General features: G+C 40.4%; 1 protein-coding gene across 1 annotated transcript; it reads left to right on the top strand.

Moving 5' to 3' along the window:
• Positions 1 to 4,656: 4,656 nt before the first annotated feature.
• ppil2 (peptidylprolyl isomerase (cyclophilin)-like 2) lies at positions 4,657 to 25,785 on the top strand. Its single transcript, XM_010747980.3, has 20 exons — positions 4,657 to 4,840; positions 5,061 to 5,110; positions 6,554 to 6,599; positions 6,845 to 6,907; positions 7,258 to 7,309; positions 7,535 to 7,586; positions 8,044 to 8,135; positions 8,394 to 8,483; positions 8,585 to 8,660; positions 8,759 to 8,919; positions 10,445 to 10,520; positions 11,233 to 11,339; positions 14,297 to 14,386; positions 16,120 to 16,153; positions 18,367 to 18,484; positions 18,957 to 19,013; positions 20,677 to 20,749; positions 21,186 to 21,248; positions 22,353 to 22,495; positions 25,531 to 25,785. Exons 1-20 carry the CDS (start codon positions 4,809 to 4,811, stop codon positions 25,631 to 25,633), a joined length of 1,578 nt encoding a protein of 525 aa, XP_010746282.1. The 5' UTR covers positions 4,657 to 4,808; the 3' UTR covers positions 25,634 to 25,785.
• The last annotated feature ends 1,228 nt before the right edge of the window (positions 25,786 to 27,013 follow it).

The raw sequence follows: 27,013 nt of genomic DNA on the forward strand, positions 1-27,013 counted from the left end.
ATTTTCCCAAGGCCAAGGAGGACCACATCCACCATGTTCAGGGGGTTCTTCAACGGCTCCTGGAAAACTCGCTGTTTGTTAAGGCAGAGAAATGCGAGTTCCATGCTCCATCAGTCTCCTTTCTTGGATACATTGTCGGCCAGGGGACCTCCAGATGGATCCAGCCAAGGTCTCAGCCGTCGCCGTCTGACCTGTTCCTGACTCCCGGAAGCAGCTACAAGATTCCTGGGGTTCGCCAATTTTTACCGTCGTTTCATTCGGGGATACAGCCCGGTGGCAGCCCCTCTCACAGCTCTCACCTCCTCCAAGTCCCCTTCAGCTGGTCCTCGCGCCACAGATGCCTTCCAGACCCTCAGAATCACTTCACCTCTGCGCCTATCCTGCGTATGCCCCGACCCCAAGAGACAGTCGTGGTGGAAGTAGACGCCTCTGATGTCGGGGTGGGGGCTGTCCTGTCTCAGCGGGCTACTGATGACCAGAAGCTCCACCCCTGCGCCTTTTTCTCTCGACGCTGACTCCCGCAGAAATGAACTATGACATGGAAATCGGGGACTTCTGGCGTCAAATTGGCACTGGACGAGTGGCGTCACTGGCTGGAGGGGGGCCGAACAACCATTTCTCGTATGGACGGACCACAAGAACCTAGAATACATCAGGTCAGCCAGAAGACTGAACTCCAGGCAGGCCCGCTGGTCCCTCTTTCTCACCCAATTCTATTTCACTCTCTCCTATCGCCCGGGAACCCGCAACGTTAAGCCTGACGCCCTCTCCCGCCAGTTCCTGACGGAAGAGGAAGAGGTTTCCACAGCAGCGGACACCATCCTTCCCTCTGCTCGCCTGGCTGCCGTCATTACATGGGGATTGAGGGAGAGTTTAGGACGGCGCTGGAGGAGCAACCCGGTCCCAGCACCTGTCCTCCAACCGCTTCTTCGTCCCGGCCCACCTCCGTTCTGAGGTGCTCCAGTGGGCCCACAACACGCACCTCACCTGCCATCCAGGGATCCAGAGGACCAAGGAGGTTCTTCAGCGCCGATTCTGGTGGGACTCCCTGGACCTGGACACCCAGGGTTTGTCAAGGCCTGCCCTGTCTGCAACGGAAAAATCCTCCCACAGGGCCTCCTGCTAGTCACCCTGCTCCCGCTTCCAGTTCCCCATCGTCCCTGGTCCCACATATCTCTGGACTTTGTGGACCGGTCTACCACCATCTCTGGACACCACCACTATCCTTACCGTGGTAGACCGGTTTAGCAGATGGCCCACTTCATTCCCTGCCCAAGCTCCCTTCAGCCAAAGAACTGCTGAACTGGTCCTCCAAGCACCTATTCCGGCTCCATGGTCTTCCAGTCGATGTGGTCTCTGACCGAGGGCCGCAGTTCTCCTCGGTTTTTTTGGAGAGAGTTCTGCTCTCTCATCGGGGCCACGGCCCAGCCTGTCATCCGGTTTCATCCTCATCTAACGGCCAGACGGAGCGAAAAACCAGGAGATGGAGGTGGCTCTCCTGTATGGTCTCCAGTCCCCCCACTTCCTGGTCGCAGCCGTTGCTCTGGGTAGAATATGCCCATAACAACACTCCTCAGCTCCTCCACTGGTTCTCTCCCCTTTTCAGTGTGCTTATGGATACCAGCCACCCCTATTTCCAGCCCAGGAGAGGGAGGTTTCTTGCCCCTCTGTACAGGCTTTCATCCGCCGGTGTCGCCGCACCTGGTCCCAGGCCAGTCCACTCTCCTGCGGTCGGTGGGCCGTTACACAGCCTTGGCCAATCGTCGCCGCACCTCGGGCTCCTGCTTATCAAAGTGGGGACAGAAGGTGTGTTGTCAACCCCGGGACCTTAACCACTCCGGGTCGACTCGAAGAAAACTTGCACCCAAGTTCATCGACCCCTACGAAATGTCAGAAGGTCATCAACCCTGCTGCAGTCCGCCTCAAGCTTCCCAGTCCATGCGAGTTACACCACCACATTCCATGTCTCAAAAATCAAGCCGGTTCTGGAGAGTCCCTTTGATTCCTGCTACCCACGGACTCCTCCGCCACCTCGCCTTATCAATGGAGACCCAGCCTACACGGTTCGACGGCTTATCCCGCTTTGTCGCCGTGGGAGGGGCATCCAGTACCCTTGACTGGGAGGGATATGGTCCAGAGGAGAGGTGGTGGGTCCCCGCCAGCTACATCCTTGACCCTCAGCTCATTACTGACTTCCCACCGGCAGCACCCGGAACCAGCCCTCAGGATACGCCCGTCCACTGATAACCCCCGCCTGCGCACTTGGTGCCCCACCATCCCCGGCCCTAGCGAGGTGGACCTCCATCGTCCTCTGTGGACTCTTCATCTGAGGACGAGGGGACACGTTTGAGACAAAGTTTAAAAAATTTTAAGTATCATTAAACTCAATAAAATAATGTATCAGCCCCATTTGTTACAGTATATGTATGAAAACAGGCCGAAATGTATACTGCAAACTTAATATCCTATTAATATCTCATATTTTAGCTTGTGAATTAAATGGCTGTTATGACTACTATTACCTACTAATAATAATGATGATAACAAGTGACAACTTACCTGATATGAGCAGCACATCAATGTAGACAAATTTAAGAGGAGTTAATTTACTGTGACACTCATTTAGTTATTATTAATTATTTAGTTACATTATTTGCTCAGTGCTTGGTTCCTTCCCTGCAGACTTCAGATGTCACACAATAAACCTTTTGACATGAAATAGTCAACACAGGTGTTACCAATGATACTAATTAAGGTCCAGTTCCATTCAGGTCAGACAGAGTCAGAGAGCCGCTGTGCTGCATGTTGACTCACTGGAAAGTCTCTGCTCCAATAAATGGAACTGAACCTTAATTAGCAACATTAGAAACACCTGTGTTTACCTACTAGTTCATGTCAAAATGGCTGCTGTGAGAAAAGACTATTGCTGAATAAAAAGTTGAAAAATCATTTACATAAATGACTGTATGTACAACCTGCTGTTAAGTCTTCCTACCTCAACTGAACATCTCATCTGAGGAGCTGTGTATTTTAGCCTTTAAACTTAACATTTAATAAAGTATTTCTGATACTGATTCTGATTCTAAATTCCCAATCTGGCAGAAGGTTGCAACAAAAGCTCCACCTACAGCCTCTGCCACCAACCTGCAGGCTGCCTCCACCTGCAGACTCTGGCAAACAGCTGTAGCATGACCATCCACCTACGAACCCCTGCCACCAGCCTGCAGGCCACCTCCCTCTCACCTAATTTTCACCTCACCACCTGCTGCCAGTCACCCCTGCTATATAAAAGATTGGTTCAACCCTTCAGACTGTGACTGATCTTTTAGTGTCCTTTTGTGGTAATTACACAACAGACAACTTTGTGAAACTTGTGTCGTCATTTTGTGAATCCTGTTTAACCTTGCTTTCCCTGTGCTTCAGGAAATGCTGCCAGTCATTCCCCTTCCACACCCAGCTCAGTCTCATCTAAACACCTGCTGCCGAAGTTTTCTGCCACCACCATCTTGTACTGTTCTGGATCTCCTCCATTCAAGCTCTTATCCAGTCACCTTGCTCCTGAATTGAACTATTAAATTGTTTTTAATAAATCCTTTAAACCTATTCTAGTCTGCAGTTTGGGTCTGCTGCTGTTCATTATAATTATTTGCATATAGAGTATAGTACTTTAACCAAAGCAAAGTAGAAATTAGCTGCTGGGCCTCTTATCAATGCCTTGTCCCTCATCCTTTCTGTGCAGTGTCTGCAGTTTTCCTGTGCTAGAATGCATGCTCAGGTTTGCAGAATAATTTTGTGTTTAATCACATTATCACACTGTGTGATAATGTGATTAAACACAAAATTATTCTTTAACATAAATCATCTGAGTTTCACTTGTGAAACAGAAAATACACTGAGGTGGAAATCCAAACTAAGAAAAAGAAACATGATGAATAAAAAATAACACTTTGTCTCTGAATTCTCTGCCAAGAGGTAATAAAATTGCACTAATCTCAATTGATTATTTGTCTGTTTGTGAGTGTGTTTAGACAGGTCAAAATGACTCAAAACATAATGGATGTTTTTGGTGTTTTTAACACATTTGAAGGTTTAGAAAATCACAGAGAGGTCAGTTGTACCACCTTTGCCAGACTGAACTGGTGTGAAATATAACAAAATATCTTAAAATAAATATGAGGAATAATCTTTTTTTTTAAAGTTGGAGAAAACACCTCAATGTGCCGGACAGACCAATACACATCTCCACACAAACTGATTTCAGACTTCTGGCACATGATATTTTTAAAACCACAAAAAGTTTCTTAGTAGCCACCATTCCTAGTTGCAAAGCAACCTGCATGTTGTATGGCTGTTCAAAAGTCTTTGCAGAGCAATCCAAAGATGGCCAGGTCATGGTTGGGCTGAATGTCTCTGGAATAGGTGAATGAGAGACACTCAGATATTGCAGTCCAAAAGCTGTGTAACGTAGGGGAGAACCAGAGCAGACGCCCTAATGAACCGTCTGCAGAAGAACACTTCTCACACACAGGGGAAGATGCGGTTTGGTTTTGTTTTGGATGAATGTAATCTATGCATCAGCTTGTATTGAATCAGCCTGTAGCGTGTTCCTGCAGCAGCATGTGTTTGTTTTTCTTGATTAACCATTCTTTCGATAGGGGGCGGCAGTGCGCCGTTGCTATAATGGGTATGCAGTAAATGACGACGACGACCAAGACCATAAACAGGAAGCCACAAAGACGAGCAGGTTGTGTTTTTTTAGTTTGTCGTTTTATCGTCATTAATCCTTCGGACATTCACAAAAAGTCAACATGGGGAAGCGACAGCACCAAAAAGACAAAATGTAAGCATCAAAGTTGTCTTGAACAACACACCGTGGCTCTGAGACGTGCTATGTTGTTAGCTGAGCTCGCTAACGAGCTAACGGCAGCTAGCTGATTATTTCTTCTGGATTAAATTTAATCGATTTATTTCAGGTTTTATTTCTTCATCGTCGTTCCTCTCACTATTGTGTGTGTGTGTCTGTGTGTGTGTGTGTGTGTGTGTGTGTGTGTGTATTGCAGGTACATCACGTGTACAGAGTACACACACTTCTATGGAGGGAAGCGAGCAGGTCAGTTGTGTCTGTATTTACTGTACACTGTGATGTAATCCAACACATCAGCTCTGCCGTACATTATATTTAGACCAAACTTGTAGTTTTTCTAGTGTTTGGGCACTTTTTGTTGGCCCTGTCAGAAAGGTAATAGCTCTACTTTCTGTTTATTATTCAGGTCATGGTGGGGAGTGGTACTGGAGTGCATTATACTGAAAATATTCTGCTCCTTATGTGAGATATAGTGCAGTTCAAAACACCACTGCAAACTGTGCTCTGAGTAAAACACACAGGGCTTAATGAATATGTCTCTGCTAAATAAAATGAACATGATTAGAACAATTTATGGCAGAGCTGCTGTGCTGAATCATGATCGTACACTACCCAATGAAGTGGCCAGTGAGTTCATTTCAGTTTTAACATTACCTGGTTAAACAGACAGTAAGGCACTGTTTGCACCAAATCATCATTACAGAAATGATCTCATAACATTTTCCATGTAGAGCAGGTTCAGACTGTACTCTTAATTTAATGTTATTGAAAAAGACCCAACAGCTCCCACCATGAGCAAGCACATGGTGACAGAGGCAGGGAAACGGCACAAACGCAGAGCAGAACCTAACTCACCGGTTGAGGTTAGGAGAGAGAGCGATGCACAGTAGCAATAATATTAACAACAACTAGGCTGTACTTTTAATGGAAATAGGACTAATAATAGCAGTAGTAGTAGTAATAACTATGATGATAATATTTGTAGTGGACGTCAAGCAGGACCTCAGCAGCAGGCACAATTACTATCCTTGATCTAGGCGTAACCATGATTCGTGAGAAACTGTGAGACGAGAAAGCACGACAACTCCAGGGAAGAAGAAGTTAGTAACATGCATTAATGGGATATGAATAATGTTGCGACCACTTGTTGGAAACTGTATTAGACTGCATCGGTGTTAGCTGCAGTAGGCGAACCTAATACACAGGCAACTTGGTCTATACCAATACACTGAGTGTAATATAGGCCATTAAAACTGTTTTTAAAGGACTTATGTGTAGGATTTAGAGGGACTTTAGTGTAGTTGCTGATTGCAACCACCATGCTTAGCTCTCTCTTTCCTAGCCTGAAGGAGGAACTATGGTCGCTGTGAAAGGACCCATCTGGAGCCAGTGTGTAGTTTGTCCATTCTGGGCTACTGTAGAAAATATGGTGGTTCAACATGGCAGACTCTGTGAAAGAGGACCTGCCGCCTCTGTCAATATAAAATACTCTTTCTAATGATTTTAAATTTCAGTCGATTATACACACATACACAGTTATGAATATTGTATTCCTATTCTGTAAGTGGAGTGACCTAAATCTGACACACTGGACCTTTTCAATATTCTTTTTTTAATCTAGTGTAACTGGTTACAGATTTTGCCATGTGATGTTTTATTTTGGTTTTGCTTTTTGTTTTTACTTTTCAGAAATCCCACAGGCAAACTTCAGACGACTTCCATTTGACCATTGCAGGTAAGACTTATTCACCATCCCCCCATGAGGCACAATTGATCTGTCTCAGTTGTATTCTGCAAAATAAGTTTGCCATTGTACAACCAAAAATTCTCTACCAGTAGTAGAGGGTACTCTGCAGCCATATATTGCATAGATGGTGAAAATCAATGGAAACCTGTCTAGACGTGTTTTTTGTCAAGTAATTGCAAATAATGTAACGTTTGTCACATTTTGACTTAACTGTTTTCTCTGAAACGTTTCAGCTTGTCCCTTCAACCATTTGAGTATCCTGTCTGCACTGAGGAGGGAGTTGTCTTTGACCTGCTGTAAGTAGATGATACCAACATGTCGGACATGTCTATAAGTGAACTTTTGGCTCTCAGCTCTCTTTGGGTGTTCAAGACCCATGCAGGCTACACTAAAACCAATCAAACACCAACTGTGTGCTACCGCTTGCTTTGCTCTGCTAGTGGAGGAATGTTAATGATGACTTTTGATGGTCTGTCTGTCAACTCTTTACTGCTGGTGTCACACTGAACTCAAGAAGAAAACAAGTTGTCAAAAAGCTGATGAGGATGAAGGATGTTGAAAACACATTGTAGCTCAGATGCCTTGTGGCATATTCAGTACATGTGTTGGTTTGATCTTAAGTAAAGATTACTACCTTATGTTTCAGGAGCATTGTCCCATGGATCAAGAAGTATGGTACTAATCCAGCCTCTGGAGAGGTAAGTAACAAACACACATAGTGCACAAACTAAACTGCTCCATGTTTATCTTCTGCCATCTTGAAAAGTTAGCTTCTTGGTTGTAAAAATATTAACCTCCGTATTTTAGTTTAGTACATTTTACAGCTACCGGCAACATTCACCACCATGAATGTTGGTACTTGAAATGATTGATTATATTATTATGATTCTGCTAACACCTCCCATTTTTCTTCTGTCTCACAGAAACTGGAAGCAAAGTCTCTGATCAAACTGAACATTGCCAAGAACAACGATGGTAAATATGCATGCCCTCAATGTGCTTTTAACCATATTTTAACCAAAGGATTCATGTAGAATAATACAGGGGCATAATCGGTTGATGCAGTCATTACAGCAAAAAAAAAGCTTAATTTTCCCTGATTCTAATCACCAGAATCATTAAGTACTTCAGAATAAAAACGACAAATCACTACTGCACTGTGTGTGCGTGCGCGCGTGTGTGTGTGTGTGTGTGTGTGTGTGTGTGTGTGTGTGTGTGTGGCTTTAAAAAGAAGTCATGGAGAGTTAGAGGGTAAAAGAGCAAATTTAAGCAAGCAGGGGAAGACTATGCAGGACAGATGATATAATTTAGCAGGGAGCACATAACATGATGTACTTCTTGACTTCCGGAGATGGGTTTTTAGTTTGTTGCAGCAAATAAAGATGCTAGTGCTGTTGTTGCTGCTTCTAACTTTCCTTGTATTTTGTTCCAGGAAAGTATCATTGCCCTGTTCTGTACAACGTCTTTACAAATAACTCTCACATTGTTGCCAACAAGGTCACCGGCAACGTGTTTTCTTATGAGGTGGGTGACACTTTTCCTACATTGATCATCATACAAATGGCAGAAGCTCAGCCTTACATCACACTATATTAGAGGATTAAATGTTGTACAGTAAAGTTCTTCTGGTTTTAGATATTCATTTGACAAGAGAATCTGCCCTTTTCATAATCATCCAATGCAAAGCAAGCAAGCATGTCATATTGATATTGAGTGACTGATAAAATGTCTCAGTAACCTTGACCGGCGTTTGTTTTCTTAAATATTTCTGTTTTCTCTCAGGCCGTTGAGCAACTCAACATTAAGACCAAAAGCTTTAAAGATCTGCTGACCGATGAACCCTTTACCAGAAAGGACATTATAATACTTCAGGTGGGTCAATGCTATGTTCTGACAGCAGATAAAGGCACGTTATTTTGGGAAAAGTAACATTTAATGTGATGGTGATTTTTTTTTTTTTTTTTCTTTTGTAGGACCCCACAAACCTGGATAAATTCAATGTTTCCAACTTTTTCCACGTAATAAACAACATGAAAGTGTTGGACCCGGGTGAGCTACCGAAATGTTTTCCAACTATCAGGAAATATGAACAATGTTTGGTTACGTTTTTTTAAATTTCTCGCTCTCCTTTCTCCTGCATGGCTCAGATGAGGAAAAAGCCAAGCTGGACCCATCATACCACCTGAAGACCACCAATCTCGAGACCAGAGAAACCTTAGCTGAGCTGTACAAAGACTACAAGGGAGATCAGCTCTTGGCTTCCACCATGAAGGAGCCAGAAGCCAAGAAGACAGATAAATTTAACGCTGTAAGCAGAAACACTGTGATGCCAAAGATAAGGAAATAAGTTATTAGACCATTTCCAAGATGTAGTTGAGCTTTAATGTAATACACTTGTAGACTAATTTTTATATAATTAATCACTGATTGAGTATGATTAAGTTTGATTTATCAACAACGGTTGCTGCAACATTTCAAGCAGAAATGAAGAAGTGTAATTTTTACTTACACATGAGGGCGCCAAACACACAGTAATACATAGGCAGTTTTATGGGGAAACCAGATAAACAACTGCATCCAGAAACAGAACAAAGAGCGTTTACAGTGCTGTGAGGATGATAAATAATATTTTACTTATATTACAGGAATCTAAGTAAATGTGAAAAAGGCACCCAGGGACAAAAAAATAAGCCTGAGTGACACGTGGTTCTGGTACAAAGGCTTCTTTAGATATGCAGCAGGTCATATTCTTTATTTAAAAATATCTTCTGGATACTTCCTGTGACCTTTCTATCACCACACTCTCAGTTATTATAAGCCAGGTTTAACTGTAAGGGAATCAAACACAAAGATGTGTAACCAAAAAAAGGTCACCATTGTGACTGTGTCCTTAAATAACCAGGGGGATTAAGTCTGATTCAATTTAAACAGCATCAACACCCATTTTCAAATCCTGTCCCTTTGAAGCCACGCCATGTCTCGTTTTTACGCCGGAGCTTTCCCTTGGTTGCTCTCTGTCCTAAGTTCACAGTTGAGGTGATGCTCTGACAGCATCTGAGAGAACAGGGAATATAGGTCAGACAGAGCACACAAGGTAAAGTCTGTGCTTTCATGTGCCTTCACAAGAACTAGAGCAGAAGATTGCTAAACCAGGACTATAGAGTAGACTTGCACATTTGAAATCCATTTTCACTTCTCTGCTTTCATCTCCCTGAGTTTCTCTTCTATTGACTGAAATAACTCCTGTCGTCTCACTGCATTGTTTGTGGTATTTTTAGAGGTTCAGATGTTCAGCAAATGTACTCTACTATAATTTGAGCTCAAAGAACCCTAAAGCATCTCCAATGCCCCTTTTCAATTATGAAATCTCTCCAAGTGGAGGAGATGGTGCTCTGCTAAAGAAGCTGCAGAGGCTGTCATTAAGTTGGTTTGCACTTGTTGCACCACTTAGCGTAAACCAGGGGACCAGCCAAGTATGTGGCTGAAAAGAGGTGTGGTTGATTGGGAAAGATAATTCTTCAACTGGAGGATGAAGCTTCAAGCTCCTTTTCTGTTAAGTTGATGTATTTAGCTGAACTTGATCTCCAGTGCTATATGAATAATATAAATATAAATAATATAAATATCTCAATATCAGTCAATCAAATGATCTGACATATAACTGATGCTACAGTTTCTGTCATTCAGAGCTCTTCTATCTGTAAATAAAAGACTAAACTAGAAATAAATGCCTCAACAAGTAATGAAAACATCGTAGTAGTATACATTAACAGGGATTGTAGTGTTTTAAAAAGGTATGGTTTATCTTTTCTTATTTCTTTATTTTCCTCCAGGCCCACTACTCTACAGGCAGAGTTTCCGCCTCCTTCACATCTACAGCCATGACTCCTGCAACAGCACACGAAGCAGGCAAGTGAACATCTTGCGCAATGAAACCTCTGCAGATTCCCACCAGACAGAAACATTCACTCCTCCTGTCTTTTGCTGCTTTGATCTTCATTTATCAAGGGAAGACGGGCCAGTCACGCCTGCTGTTTTGCAGCAAAGTGCAGATTCATGCTCACACACTTGAATGTCGCTGCAAGTGAGAGCTGCTCGGTTCGACTGTCTTCTTCTGTCAGCCTCTGAGCCACACAGGAGAGATTTGCTGTTATGCAACTGTATAGTAGGTTCAGTACACTTCAGAAGAGGAGGACAATATTTGGATTCAGGGACCTACTTCCGGTTTCTGGAAGAAGGATGGCATGTCATATATTTTTATGGATGTGTGCCTTACTCCAAGTTATAATACTGATAAATGTGTTGTCTTTATTGTGGATATATATCAACGTTTGTGTTGAATGCTGGAAAGTATATGCCAGTAGCCATGTTCCTATTAAAATCTGTTTGTTTTTTTAATCACAGTGTCTATACAGTAATTAAAAACAGCTATTTAGATTTAAACCTTAAGAGTATAACATGTGCATAAATCTAAATAACAAGCAGCACTGCAGAGGCCTGCAGCAACATCAAGCTGAGACTCAAACAATCAATAAGATTGTTTTCAATATAACACGTCATAATCTCATGTCATGTCATGAGTCGGCACACAAAAATAACAACATTTGTATTCTTGTTACAGATGCCATTGCAGACGACACCGTGCGTTACCAGTATGTGAAGAAAAAAGGCTACGTCCGTCTGCACACAAACAAGGGAGACCTGAATCTTGAGCTACACTGTGATAAGGTAATAACACATATTCACACAAACACAACAAAAAATATAAACTCACTGACCAAACCATTGGGAAAAAATGACAATAAAGTAAGTAAAACGCTTCCAGGGCCTTAGTTTCCATCTCTACCAGACTATAAAAAGATAGTCAGGGTTAGGGTTAGTCATGCTTGTTACTGAACAGACTTGAGACCAGTTTCCACATGATCATTGAAGGATAGAATTCCAAGGAGTCATGTCAGGTCAATACTCCTCAGTCTGTGGCAATGCATAGGCATAAAAACACAATATATAGTTTTAAAAATGAGGCCTGGTGAATTTTCCTTCTGATTTTATTTGCCGGTATGCAATTCTCTGATCATGTTGTTGTGACGTAGGTTTGGCCTAAGCATGTGATGATTGATTCATATTTATGGTGACCGATTAAAAAAACACTGAAATCAGGCTTTTGCAGAGTCTGTCCCCAAATTCTCTCGACCTTACATCTTGGCAAACGTGTTTTTTGTGTGCCTTGTTTTTAAGGTTAGGTAAGGGACTCCAGAGAAACGGCATGAGTTCCAGGAATGCATTTCTACCCTGGTAACCAGACGTTTCATGTGCTTCGTTTTCATTGGTTTGTGAGCTGTCGAATCAGAATAATGAGGGGAAAGTTGCAGCGGTTAGACAACCTGCCCCCTGTGCCCCACATCCTCCTCCCTACCTTCCTCTCCAGTGGTTTTCACTCAAGATTGCAGCTCTATTCACGGCCTGCCGTTTATGAATTAATGAGTGCTGTTTCACTGTCACATACACTCTGAGTCACACTAATGCAGAGCCCACCTCACTATAAAGTGCCCATTCGCTCGCCCAGGATGTTTCAGTCGCCTCTGCCTCTGTTATCCCTAACTTGAAATGAGAGGGAGGCAGATGTGGGAGATCAGATAAGGCAGCCTGTACCTCAGTCACACATAAAATCAAGGAAGGTACATCTTTATTTTATTCAAAAGCACCATGAATGACATGAAATGTAAATTTAGAAACGGACAAAAAATCAAATATTCAAGTTATTTCTTTGAGTTGAGTTTCAGGTTAAAATCAAACAAAAAAAGCCCACAATGATATAAGCATATTCACACTGCTGAAACATATATATTATGACATAGAGTAATTTCTGCCTTTCACAGTATTTTTCAGATTTTTGTGAAAAGTAACAGGAATAAAACTTAAAATTAAAGTCACTATGTATGTTATTAGAACACTGGTGAAAGGCACACAATTCTGGCAATAGAAAATTGTTTAATTAGATTTAAAAAACCCATCACGGTTGTGTAATTTTAATTAACAAAATTAATTATAATTAATTCATCCCTCATCTGGCTAATAGCGTGGGAAATACTTGAAAAAGAGAAGAGCCTGTGGTTGTACATGAATTAGGAACTTTTTTTCAGTTTGCGTCAACAGAAATTGTTTCCATGCTGACATCACTGATTGCAATTTTAGGCACCTAAGCATGTTTCTAAATTGGGTTGTATTTTAAACATTCCCAGGCTCGCTCTCTCTCTCACACACACACACACACACACACACACACAAAAGCATGCATGCAGACATGCTAAATTAACCACCATTACAGGCGGCAGCAGTGTCTGGAGGCAGAAGAAGCTGGAGTGTTACCGATAGAGATCACTAATGTCAAAAGTTAATGGTTAAAAGTCAAAAGGACAAAGATAAAAAGAAATAGATAAGACATGTATTTGCATTTTATCCTTTTATGTACCAATAATCTGTTTAGGGAGACAGTTTATCATTGGGTCATCAGGTGTTTTTTTTTCCATTGCAAAAATCAATTTTATGGCTAAAATTGTTAAAATCGTTTCAGTTTTCTGTCTATTGCTTTAACACAATAAGGCTCTTTATACTAGAGTGCTTTAGAAATCTGGAATTTATAATAGAGGAAAAAGAGGCAGAGCGTTGAACCCAACAGCAAAATTGAGACGTAGCGGGAAATAAGACCAATAGAGCTTAGAAGGACCTGTCACACAGAGAAAGGCCAATGAATAAAAATAGATTTTTATGAAAGCATCTGGTGATTCTTGCCACCAACCATTGTTTCTCACGCAAACACAAATGCAGAAGTGTTCCTCAAGGCTGTTGACTTTAATAACAGTAGACCTGACAAGTGTCACACTCAAAGCACCGCCTCCTGCTTTGGGGACAAACAACCGGCTTATTTTACAGAGTGCCAGTCAGTCAAAATTAGCTGCTGTCAGTGAGTGTTTTCTTTTGTAATGATTTACTAGACACCTAAAAGTTTTTATGACCTAGGATGTACCTTCAGTAAGTAAAAAAAAATCCAGATGTCTGTTCTTTTACACCAACAAAACACAGCTTTGTAGAAGAGTGCTAAGTCTGGCTTCTGGCTGTGTAGATACGCCTCAGGCAACAGTCAAACTCTACTTCACTGCAGACTTGTGCTTTAGAATAGGCCAGACAGAGTTGCAAATGTGTGACTCTGTTTGTTTGTGTGAATGCAGCGGCTGTACAATGTCGGTCAGCTTTACCTGGAAGTTGAAATATAGTCTGCCTCTATAGCTCGACACCTGTCCAATGTCCTCTGACACACCTGTCACGAAAGGCAGCTATGCCCAAAGACGATGGAATCAAATGGCTTTGTCACCCCTCCTGTGTATTGGCACATGTTTATGTTGTGTTGTTTATGATGTACTTTTGTGTCTAATTTTATTTTTTTTAATTTAACAATTCATTGATTTTAGAACACAACACAGCACTTGCCTGGCCTGTGTTCTCAGTGCTACCTACTAACATGACAACTCACCAAGGATTTTTAGTAATAATAAGCTTATAAAGCTGCTGATATTATCAGCCCATTCAGTATGCCAGAAACTGGGATGAATAGTTTTTTTTTTTAGTAGTTTGGTTTTATTCTGGGAGTTTATTAATCAGCAATCTCTGCATAATCTTTCTTCCAGGTTCCCAAAGCTGGTGAGAATTTCATCCGTCTGTGTAAAAAAGGATACTATGATGGGACAATCTTCCACAGGTCCATCAGGAATTTTATGGTAAGTCTTAGACCAGATAAAAATGCTTTTCTATGGTTGCTTGCCACCGCCAGTAAGTCCAGTAGTCCAGTCTTCTGTAATACTTAAATATGCAAGCAACTACTATATCTGTCTATATTACAGTTGACCTAGCAATGTTAACAAAAGTGAAATATAATACATGTGTTCTCTCCATGATTTCAAACTGCCCCAAAATTTAATGAGTTCTTCCTTGCCCTACAAACATAACATGTCATTCACTGTTTGATTACTTGTCTTTTGTTAAAATAATAATATATTTTAGTGTATGGTACAGCTTCAGAGATGAGTACCCACACCTTTTTCTTCCTACTCGCACTCCAACTGGAGGTCCTTAACCCAGACGGAGAATTTGAAATGACACATCTGATTAGCCGCTCGTCTGTTTATTTCAGAGCTGCCACTCCCATAATTAAAGTGGCTCTGAGTGGACATCTGGTGTCTAGAGGACCCTTACCTGTTTCATTCTGTCCTGTGGTTTACATACACAGTGGAAAGCTGTGAATTGTTTATCCATAATTACTGTGCCACTCAGGCCTTCGACTTCAGCTGTAAAGAAGAGAAGGATGGCCTGAGTGAGAATAATTCCATAGCAACAAACACTTTAAAAGCAGTGTGTGAATAGGAACAGAGTTGTGCTCCTCATTTCCTTTTAAAGTAATTTATCAGAACCTTGTGAGTCTTCTGAACATCCTGAGATGACAGTTTTGTTTTGACACATGAGAGGCCCAGCAAGCTGCTACCCCTCAGGCTCAAAGTGTGAAGAATTATTCAACATTGATATGATGCAGGTGTTTTACACGTGACTGCCTAGATACCTGGGGCTTTTAAATGTTACATCGCAACCTCATAGTCGCCCTGTCTCGGTGACAAAAAGACATGCTTAGATTAGTATTTGCTGAAACAAACCATATCATCAAATGTACATTTTTGGAAATGATCTTTTAAGAACATGAAACTAAACCATAGACACAGATGTAAAAGTGGCATCATTTTGAATAGTAGTCAATAGAGTTTTTGTAGTAAACCATTAGCTTACATTTAAAATTCCTCACCAAACACACACGCACACACACATATCCAAACCTTATTATGCATCACTTGAAAGAAGCATCGCTGTGTTTACATCATCATTTAGACATTATTTCAGTCTCAGGTTTCACTTGCAAAATGTTTCATTCACTGTAACAAGGTACAGTGTACTAGGAACAATTCAAATTAGCTGTTAGGGTTTTGTTTTTCAGATGAGTACATTAAGTCTTAAGTAGACCAGTGTCACAACCACACATATCCCCTCTCCAATGTCAGCCTGGTCCCAGAAGAAGAGTTAAACCATCGAACGTTGTTGCACACAGTAACAGTAAACAGTACAGGGACCCACTCATCACAACTTTGCTTCACAGTAGCACAAGTAGTCAAAACTCCTGTGTATCTTTATCTTCTTCAAAAGAGGTTAAGTCTAGAGCAACTGGACTTGTTTGTAGATCTGAGAAGACGTGAAGACAGTGTAATGTACTCTGTAATAGACAATAAGCAATAATAGCAAAGCTGAGCCTTAACAATGGTGCTAAGGAAGATGACTCCAGGTTGGATAAGTGACAAAAGGTTAATTTAAAGTTTCATTTGACCACTTCACAGACATTTCAAAGTATTTGACTTTGAGTGTGCAGCAGTTAAGGTCAGCCAAACTTGACAGATTTTTTTCTGTTTTCTAGATTCAAGGAGGGGACCCAACTGGCACCGGCACAGGTAAGATGAGCACTGCACTTAAACCAAATTTTGAATTGCATAACCCCTCTCTGCTGAATTATTAATAGTTCCTTTTTGGAAGCTGTGCGTAAATACAGCTTACAGCTCAAGATGCAAGTCAAGAGTGTTACTAAAAATACTGTGAAGGCACATGGGAGTACAGAAGACCCGTTCTGTTTATGTAGGTGAAAGAGGGCTGAGTGTGGGGTACAGAACAGGGTGCTGGTGAACACCCAGTCAAGCAGCTTTTGGTGTCATTTTCCTGTTTTTAAAAGGCAGCACAGTGAAATTTACTGCTAGGCCTCATACAGTTAATTTCCTGCCTTCTTGTCGTTTGTGCTGCTCTGCGAGTTTGCAGTACAAAGTTCGCTTTGTGTCTGTGGGCGTCTTTTGAACACTACTGCGTCCACCGTGACAGATTTATGAGGGTGCAGAATTCCTGGCCTGTGGATAAAATTCTCCTCATCACCTGGGTTGAACAACGTGTGCACACAACCCATGAACAGACCTCAAAGTGCCTTTTAAAGGTGGATTTGTCCTAAGTGGTGGTAATGGTCCTGTAACTCAGCATAGGCTGCTGCTGCTCGATTAATGTTACTTGTTTGTTCCTTTTTATAATCTCTTTTCATTCAGTTTCATCTTTTGACAGACAGACAGACAGACAGACAGACAGACAAAATTATATCTATCTTTCTTTTAGTTTGCTCACATTTAAGGACGAAGATAAAAGGAAGATACAGGAACACTGCAACATGCTCACTTGTTTCTGTTTTTAGTGGCACAGACAGTAGTGATGACAAGATAGGATAATGAACCATGATATGATACTTTCTTGGCACTTGGGTCTTGAAATCCTCCAAAAAATGCCCATCCATCCATTTTGAGTGAATGCCTCTTTCATTGCCCGTACATAAATTGGAAACACACATCCGGCAAACTGCTCACTGTAGCATGAACACTTTCCACAAGTTCAGAAGTGCCTCATTTATCTAAAAGCCTTCAGAACCAGATGCTTTGGAGAAAGAAATGTTTTAAACATCAACTTGTAAATGAAATCCCAGACACGTCCTAAAATATGAAAGAACAACATGCTTATTTTGCGATGTCCAAATAATACTTTCATTAGTGGGGACGCTGGGTATTTTTATATTCCTGCTTTCTTTCCCGTTATACCTGTTCAGTATGTTTGAGGTTGTATTTTTGATGCAGTTCAGGGGAAGTTTCAATTTAAGATCACAGGGAATGCAGTTTGACTTACTTGTTAATTCTTTGATGAGCGTCAGTTTTCTTCCTCGCTTTCTCTTCATTTATGATCCAGTTGTACTGAGGCAAAATGTCAGCTAGTTAATAAATTATGCACAAATGTCACCGGGGGAAGTTGACAGCTGCATCAATCCTCTAAATAGCTGATTGGTTAGTAGTATGCATTTATACTCCAGCATCAACACACACATACGGTGCTCACTGTACCTATATATGTACACGCTGTTTCATGCACGTACACCAGCTGGCAGGGATGCAGGATAGTGAAACACACCTCAGGGCGACAGATCCTCTCCCCCTGTTGGGAGCCAATAAGCTCCTGCAGTGTGTATTCCTGTATGCTCATCATGATGATTCTTAATGATGAAGTCAGTCTGAATAATGATTCACAGCTGAAGGCTCTCAACGTGGCTCCATGTTCAAGGGCAAACAGGTCTTATGAAAATACACAATGTTTTATTTCTGTTTCTCTCGTGGTGCAGTAATTTGAATATATTGTAGCAACAGAGCCAGTGTCCTACAAGCTAAATACAGTTTTAGGTTTCGGTTGGGTTTTTAGGTTAAATCCATTAATACGTTTACTCATGTTAACTCATGAGAGTTAAACACTATGACACCAATGTCAGTTTTACTTTCTTCATTTGTGTTTTACATACATTCAATTCCAAATCTATCTCTCCTAAGTTATTTGAACTTTTTATGGCAACAAGAAAGAAGAGTTAAGAACAAACTGTTATTTTACACATAAATGCAACAACAACAACAAAAAGAACAAACAGTTCCTCGACTGACCACTTGAGGTTGGCCTCAAAACAAGTCAATCTCATTAAGCCCCCATGTTAAAATGCATAACTTTGCAGCAGAAATAAGCATGTTTAAAGTACTGCATAAGTTGTGCTCTCTCTCTTTGTGTCTTTTCTTCCTCCCTCACCCACTTCCTCCACTCCCAGGAGGGGAATCCTTCTGGGGAAAACCTTTCAAGGATGAATTTCGGCCCAACCTATCCCATACTGGCCGGGGGGTTCTCAGCATGGCAAATTCTGGTCCAAACACCAACAAGTCCCAGTTGTAAGATCTGTTTCTTAAAATCAATCTTTCCTCAACTTTGAACAGTCGCTCTGTGCTAGAAAGTCAGTGAATAGAGAATTCTGTTTTGTTTTTGTTTTTCCATTTCTCCCCTTTTTGATTTGCTGAAGCCCCACAGGTGAAAAAGACAAGAAAAATGCAATGCTGCCAGAATAAAATGTCATATTCAGGCAAACGCAACATTGTATGTGTTAAAGTATTCATCTATTCAGTAATTAACATAGTCATTTTGGCAAAAAATCTTCCCCACTAAGGAGAAGTGTTATCATAATTAAACCTTTATTTTTCATTATTTATTTGATGTAAACACACATGGCCTCTGCGGCTACTATAAAGGTGAAGCTGTCTTTTAGATTTTCGTGTTTGTTTCTAATACTTTCCACATATTAGTTTACTGAACCTTAAATCTTTTGAGTGTTTCACACAAATGCTTTGTTGTTTTTTGTTCTCTCAGCTTCATCACGTTCCGGTCATGCACCTACCTTGACAGAAAGCACACAGTATTTGGAAGGTAAAGTTAATATTTTCTATCTTTTGTTAGTGTGTGTGTACACTTTATTATGGGTTTTTAAAATGTTGTGGCAGATTGCTTAATGCTGTGAGCCATTCACACAAAGGTTTTAATAGCACTACCTCTTATTTTTAGCTCTTTTTATGTTCTCTGTCTTTCTGGTCCTTTGCCTCTTAGTCGTCTCCTCACTCTCCATCTCTAATATTTTGCTTTCATTTACATATTTGGTTTCTTCGGAGCTCCAGACAGTACAAACAGGATTTTGACTTCCAGTCTGACTCCTGGCCAAAAGCAGCAACAAATTTAGTAGATACTGAATTTAAACTGATGGCTCTCAGTCTCTCTGCTGAGCGTAATTTTAAATGAGTGTCCTTTTGGAGAAAGCCCAGGCTGCTGTCTAAAAATTCTCAGATTTCTTTCAACTGACTTTCACATTGTCAACACACTTAAAAAACTTTTGCTTTAACCAAGCATCCATGTTTTGATCCTTTACAGACTGCTGTCTTTGCACATTTTATAGAACTGGCAGTGTCAGTCCACTTTACCTGAACTGTGCATTATTTCAATTCAGAGGAAAGTTTTCCTAAAAATGCAAATCAAACTGGACTCTTTGTGTGTTTGTGTGGTTGATGAGTTGTGGCCACAAACATGTAGTGTGACTGTAGCTCGATAAGTATAAATACTCTCTTGGGACGAGGGGAAATACACAGGGTCTTCCAGATTTTCTAGATTTTCAGGCTATAAACTATTTTCCTGAAAATCAGCGTCATCACAAAAGATCTACAGTTTTGCCATCTGTTGCACGTTTTATGTGGGAATACTGCTGCTTTTGTTCAAAATAGATCTGTGATGAAAGAAAACTGTACTATTCCCTGATCTTGAAACTGCTTGCCGGATAATATATCAGATGGGTGTTGTTGAGATATTGTATGAAGAAAATTTATGGTGGGATCATTTGCATGAAAATAAAATAGGATCCATAATAGCTTTGCACCAATAGATGACCTGATATTTTTGATACAAGGTCATTGTGTGTCTGTTCCTTTGTTCATGTGGAAGCAGGGCACATGTGGCCTGAGAAGAACCCTCTACTAGTTATTGTATTGGTGTACTGTGTGTGCGTGTCTTCTTACTCTACACATGGTAACGGGAAAAGCCCCCACAGGAACAGCAGGCTGAAGACTTTTAGACAGTTCAGAAAGCAACGTGAGAACAGCTTCTTGAAGTACTTTGCACCAGTAGTCAGTTGCACCATGAGGCGAATGTGCTGATATCAAAGACTTTGTTAGCAGCAACTCATGCTCATGTTTGTGTTGTAGAAGGAATATAATGAGGCCTGCACAGCTACTTCAGACTCAAAGTGATATACTAAAACATTAGAGGTTGGGATGGCTCGAGGACATGTCAGCAGGGAGGATGGTGTCACAGGGATTTGAACTTAGTTTCACCCTACTCATCAAAACCACCATACAGCCCTCTTGTCATGATTGAGCACAACAGTCTTTACATATACTGTGTGTGAAGGATGTGCTGCCCTTGTTTTTTCTTGCCTGTCGAAGATCAAATTGATCTGGGACCTGTGCGGGGGAGTACCCTCATACATAGATTTATTGAAGGACTTTGTAAGAAATGAATGATGTGTTGTGTTTTATCTCTTTTGCAGGATTGTTGGTGGATTTGAGGCACTCACGGCTATGGAGAATGTAGAGAGTGATCCTAAAACAGACAAACCAAAGGTAAGAATTGGTGATGGATCTGGATTGGCTTGGTGTTCTCACCATAAGCAGAGAAATATCCCTTACATTTTGCTTCATTTCATAATCTTGAAATGTAGCTGACACCCCTGCCCAGTGCAAATTAGGAGTGCAACTGCAGAATTAGTTTTAGTTCCTAGATCACTAGCATTAATGTGACATGGATCATGTAAAGGTCAGGTGCCAAGACAAGAAATGAACCAAAGGCCAGTGAGAGATGACATAGTAGTGACAGCTGGGAGCTGAATTTAGTCTTTGCAAAGCAGAAGTGTTGCCAAATTGAATAATCGGTATCAAAAGAAACATGCATACGTGCAGCTCCAATATTTAAAGTTTATATTTATGTCAGTGTTTGAACTGCAGTGCTCTCAAGGGTTGTTTTCTGGATTCACATTTTTCTGCTTGACTTGTTTTACAGTCAGAGATCAAGATCATAAGTGCGAGTGTGTTTGTGGACCCATACGAAGAGGCCGACGCTCAGGTTTGTATCTCTGTCTGTTTGCATACATGATCAATATAACTTTTGGTTTTAGTTATCCAGACTAGAAGCCCTATCTCTGAGTGTAAGATTTCTTTCCCAAATAATGAGTGTGTATTTAGACAGTTGTACTTTTAAAAAAAAAAAAATGTATTGTTGCGTTTTTGCACACCAGCGTAAAGAAAGAAAGTGAGGTTAAACAGGGGTTGTCAGTATTAGGTGAATATATTATATTATATTATATTATATTATATTATATTACAATAGAATTCAGATGAGAAAACATTTACGGATAAAACAACTGCATTAGTAATGCAAGTTAAAAAATAATTCAAAGATCCAGTCAGATGTTTTAAGACATAAAAATTATAATCATTATAAGTATAATCATTTTTTCTATTTTTTCTTAATTTTTAAAATATATATCAAAATCTTTCCCACGTATTAAAAAAACGTGAATCTATGAATATGTAAGCATTTTTTGTTTTATATGCACACATCTTAAGCTGAGATTTAAGGTGAGCGCAGAGAGACCTTCACCCTTGGATGAGAAAACAACCTTCTGATGTCAAACTCTGCACATACATCATTCTGCACAGTGAAGCGCAAACATTAAAGTGAAGTAACAAAATGCAACATACATTTTTAAATGGAAGTGGGCCTTTTAATTAAAATAAAATACTTGTTAAATCAAAGCAACTTCATTACAATGATGCATAAATCATCTAAATCCAAAATTGCCTTAAAGATGTTGTTGATTGATTTTCCAACATTGTCCACAATGGTGTAAAATATACCAAGGGATATTAAAAACATGCACAGGTACCTGGGTAGAGATCGTATAGAAAAATCTCTGCTATTTAACAGATGTCTGTCTAGCAGTTTATATCATCATGTCACCCAGTTGTGGTGAACAGCGTACCTTTATAGGCATCGGCATCCGAAGACAATCCACCTTGATCATTTGAAACATGGATTGTACAATGAAAGTGTCAACATAGGAATAACAACTACCGAGTCTGTCCTGTGATGTGAGATCATCTTCTGTATCTTCTGATCTGGTTATGTGCAGTAGTTGCAGAGATTAACATGACTTGTGTCTTTCAGATTGCAGCCGAGCGAGAAAAGGAGCTTCAGAAGCAGGAGGAGGAGAAGCAGCAGAGCAGCATCGCCCTGAAGAAAGCCAAGGAGGAGCAGGCGCCAAAGACCTTCAAAGCAGGTGTAGGGAAATACATCAACCCTGCCACAATGTAAGGACACAAACATGCATACTGATTTACTATTCAACAAACTACACTCTTCCCTCTGCTTCTGTTTTAGCACTGACTCATCTATAGGCATCACTGTGATGTATCTAAAAGCTGCTTATATGCACAAAACAGAAGTTAAAGAATCACACACACACACACACACACATGCACACACACACACACACACATATACACAAACATAATGTGCAAAATAGCCAATTATGGAAACCATTTTTCCCCATGGCCATACTTCAGGTTTATTATCTAAACCATATGTTTGCTGAGTTTAGGCATATTCAGTTATTGTTTGTTTGTTTTGTCAAATTTGTTTGTGCTGTTTTACGAATTTCAATTGTGTCCCACTTTTTTAAATTTTTTATTATTCATTTGTTGATTGAAGCGGAATCTGTTCAGTGAAGAGAAAAACATATAGGGTACATCTGAGACACTTGACACGTATAACCATGAAGCAGTTATAAAAATACTGAAATGACCAAAATGAAGGTTAACTGAACGGAAAATGTACTTTGGCTAAAGTGCATATTAAGACATAATGAGGCTCATGATTTTTCTCTATTTGACGACATTTTATCTTGCGAATTTGCCCATCTTACCCCACTCCTGACATCACATCACATTCACATATTTAGATTTATGCAGAGCGTGTCAGCACTAATGCTCCCTAATAACAGTGAGCCCATTTTCCCAGACAGTTAAATGTGAAAGTGACGTGGGATTTTTTGGCAGTCATTAATGGTCTTTTTGGAGGTTTGTCAGTGGGTAAAATGCTCGTTCATTTATGCCTTTCCAGGATGATTCTGATCAGTAGAGAAATACAGGATACGAATGTCACACACAGAGTTTAGCTGAAATTGTTATGCTTCAAGATGTTTTGTGCATGACTAAAGATGATCTGTTAATTGTAATAATACAGTTAAAAAATCACATGCCAGGCTCTGTAATTACAGTAATTTGGACCCTTGATTCTGCGTTAAATTGTCATTTTATAAAAACACCTATGAACCCGGCATCAACTGATGTTTTGGTGTGTGACATTTAATCAAGAAAAAAATTATAATTTACACATCTTTTAGGCAGCTAATAGTTTTAGTTTTCCAACTGCACATTGACTCTATGATTGCATCACTACTTATCCCAACCCCCCACATAAAACCATAGGCAGCTGTTGACACCAAACAAGCTCAAACAAGCCGAGTGTGCTTACAGCAGAGAGCAGAAGTAAGTAAGTGGCTGGTGAGGAAACATCTGACACATTATTAGAGGCTGATTTTGATGGATACATGCAGTTATATTTTAGAGACAGATTCATGTCCAGCAGGGTGAATTTATGTTAGTTAAGTCATTTGTGTTGCAGAATGAGGAGGTTAGCCCCTCCTCGGCTCAGCGAGCGAGAATGTTAGAGTTGGCGAGAACAAAGCAGTGAATCAGAGAACTGAAATATAATTTTCTGACTGTTTCACTGCAGTTCTGTTCTAAAGCACAAATAAACACCTGCCACACGGGGTGTCGATTAGCTCAGTTGGTAGAGCACCTGCCCCATGCACCAAGTCTCAGCAGCGGCCCAGCGTTCGAATCCGACCTGCGACCCTTTGCTGCATGTCATTCCCCATCTCTCTCTCTCCTCACATTCCTGTCTCTCTTCAGCTGTTTCTATCAAAAGCTTGAAAAGGCAGAAAAAAAAAACACCTGCCACACCTCCGCACAACCTGCAGGAAGGAGCCACAATGCAGATGAAGCTGCACGTGTCATGTCCAGTTGTAGTCCTTTTTTAAAGTGACATCACATTTAGCGTAATACCACTGTCATAAATATAGACAGTTATGATTACATTACTGATCAAAAACTAGCAACAACTTTGCAAACAGCCAAACATCGAGCAAGTGCAACAACACTTAGCAGCCAGCTAATATTACTGACTAGTCCAACAGCAAGAAGCCCAGCTTGTCGTCTGTCTTTCAGCCTTTTATTTCACTGAGCTCTCACCAACCACTAAAAGTCAGTCCCAGATTTACTCTGGTCAGGCAGCTAAGCATCTAGGAAGCTTGCTTAGTCACTCTCTCCTCTTGGCTTCCTCTGACAACGTCATCTTTGGTCTCTTCACCTTAAGCTTAAAGTCTGGGCAGCTCAGCTAACAAACTGAGCTAATATTAGCTAACATCAGCTATAAATAATGGGTTGATGGAGAGTAGCTGGAGGACATCAGAAAAAAGGCAACATTTCCTTTAAAATATGATCCAGTTTCACCAAAATCAGTCAAAATAGTTGGCCATGTGCGACTTAGTGCCATAAAGTGTTACGTACCTCTCACAGGAGATTGTACCCGGAGCACAAAGTTACATAGTGCAAGAACAGACATACATGGCACAAAGTGGGAATGACAGAGATGCCATTCACCTGATTACATGTTAAAATTAGTTATTTAAAAAAAGTTATTTTATGGTAGAACGGTTACACAATGTCACTTTTAGCAAAAATATTCAACTTAGGTTCTAGCCACTCTAATGTGAAACTTTTTTTTTTTATTATTATTATTTATTTTCTTCTATGTAAACTGAATAAAAAAAAAGACATTTCAAGACTTCTCCTTTGGCTTTTGGAAACTGTGACATAGAAGTTTTTGTACTTTATTTTTTTTTTGCCATTTTATCAATTAAAGAACCTTCTGCCTTAGATAATTAGAAACGTATTATTAGCAATCCTAAAGGTCCGAGCCATGTATTCTTCCAGATTGATGTTGATGTCTGATGGCAGAAAAAGAGTGTTGTCGTACAGCCTGTCTGAAATAGCATCTGTCTAATGCAAATGTATCCACTTCCAGTAAGAGAGGAAGAAACCTGAAAGGCCTGTATTGTACAAAGGCACAAACAACACCATCTACAAAAGAGACAAAGTATGAGCAGACACTCAGGCAAAAGAAAGAGCAGATCAGAGAGACCCATAATCTGCAAGAAACTAGAGGCACACATTTGTAACAAAAAGGAAGCTGATTATGATATTATATTTTTCTGCCTTAGAAAACGGCCGGCTGTTGATGATGAAAGCGGACCATCCACTAGCGGCACAGCAGCCAAGAAGTCCAAAGGCAGGAGCACCCTTGGAGACTTCAGCTCCTGGTAGCATCGGCACATTCAGCATCAACCAGTCTGTATTTTTACAGGTTAAGCATGAGCAAAATTATTTTCACATACATATACTCATTTAATTGTCTATTATCTCTAGTAGCGTTGTAGTCATGTGAAACGAGAAATTAAAGTTACTTTTTTCAAAGATGGTGTCTCATTTCATACATCTTCCTCTGAAACACTGTGACTGTTGATTTAAGATGATGTATTGACAGAGATTTGGTGCAATGAAGCAGCACTATAAATATATCAGCTATTATTAAGAGGAAACACTGGTCAGTGTAAAAAGTAATCTTATATTCATCATCCAAGACAGTCAGGACAAGGCTTAAAACCATGATTGATGCTTTTAGTCCTGGATAGTTTAATCAATATTTGGTTGAGGACTGTCTAATCATTATATGTGAACATGATTAACTCCCAGTACCAGGCTGCGGTGGCTGTGAAGAGGTTTGAGGATATCGCGGTTCATTTTCTACTAAAGAATGACGACATGCTGAGCTGGCTGCTTTGGCTCGACTCCAAAGTGTTTTTAATGGATTTGCTTGTCATGTTTCCATTTAGAGCTGCACTCCACACAAAGCCTGAGTTATAGATTGCATCAAAGTCAAGGTGGCCCCCACAGAAAATGAATCCTATGGTGGACTGGTTATTGTAGGACACTGTTTCTTCTCACCTGACATGAACCGTTATATGTAGTATGTTTTTTCATTCTCACTATTGTACTATATTCAAACCAAGTCTAAATTGACCTAAAAACACATCTTTCCGTGAGTAGCTTCGGGGTTTGATTGTTTCACATCAGTTTGCTTGAAAAAGTGTGACAAATATGCCTGAAAGTCTGTTCAATTCTCCAGTTTCAGATAAGATAAGATAATACTTTATTTATCCCACAACAGGGAAATTCACTTGTTAACAGCAGCGAAAAATAGAATCAAGGAGAGAAAACACAAGTGTACATATTTACAAAAAGTACTAAAGTAGAATGTGCAGATTTAAGACTGTGCACTGTTGTTGTTGCTGACTGTGCCGTGCAGTTGTGGGTGTGCAACAAAAATTGTTGCATTGGATAGTTCTCCTTTTTTCAACAACCATTTTTAGATTTATAGTCTGTATTGACCTGGCGTCATGCCTTTTTATAAAATGTAATCTGATTCGCTGTCCACTGATGACAGTTTCCTGTCAGCCCCCCTTTTTTTTTTTTTGGCAGAAGATAATTTGAAAGTGTTATACAACTTCCAACATACAAGGATTTTAAAGTGTAAAACTTAGAGGCATTCACACAAATCTACTGTATTATCCAGAGTGAATCAAAGACTGTAGAAGAACATGAATTTATCTGTGATGACATCTGTGGATCTCTGAAGCTTGACAG

This window comes from Larimichthys crocea, chromosome III, assembly GCF_000972845.2.
Source record: "Larimichthys crocea isolate SSNF chromosome III, L_crocea_2.0, whole genome shotgun sequence".
NCBI classification, from domain to species: Eukaryota; Metazoa; Chordata; class Actinopteri; family Sciaenidae; genus Larimichthys; species Larimichthys crocea.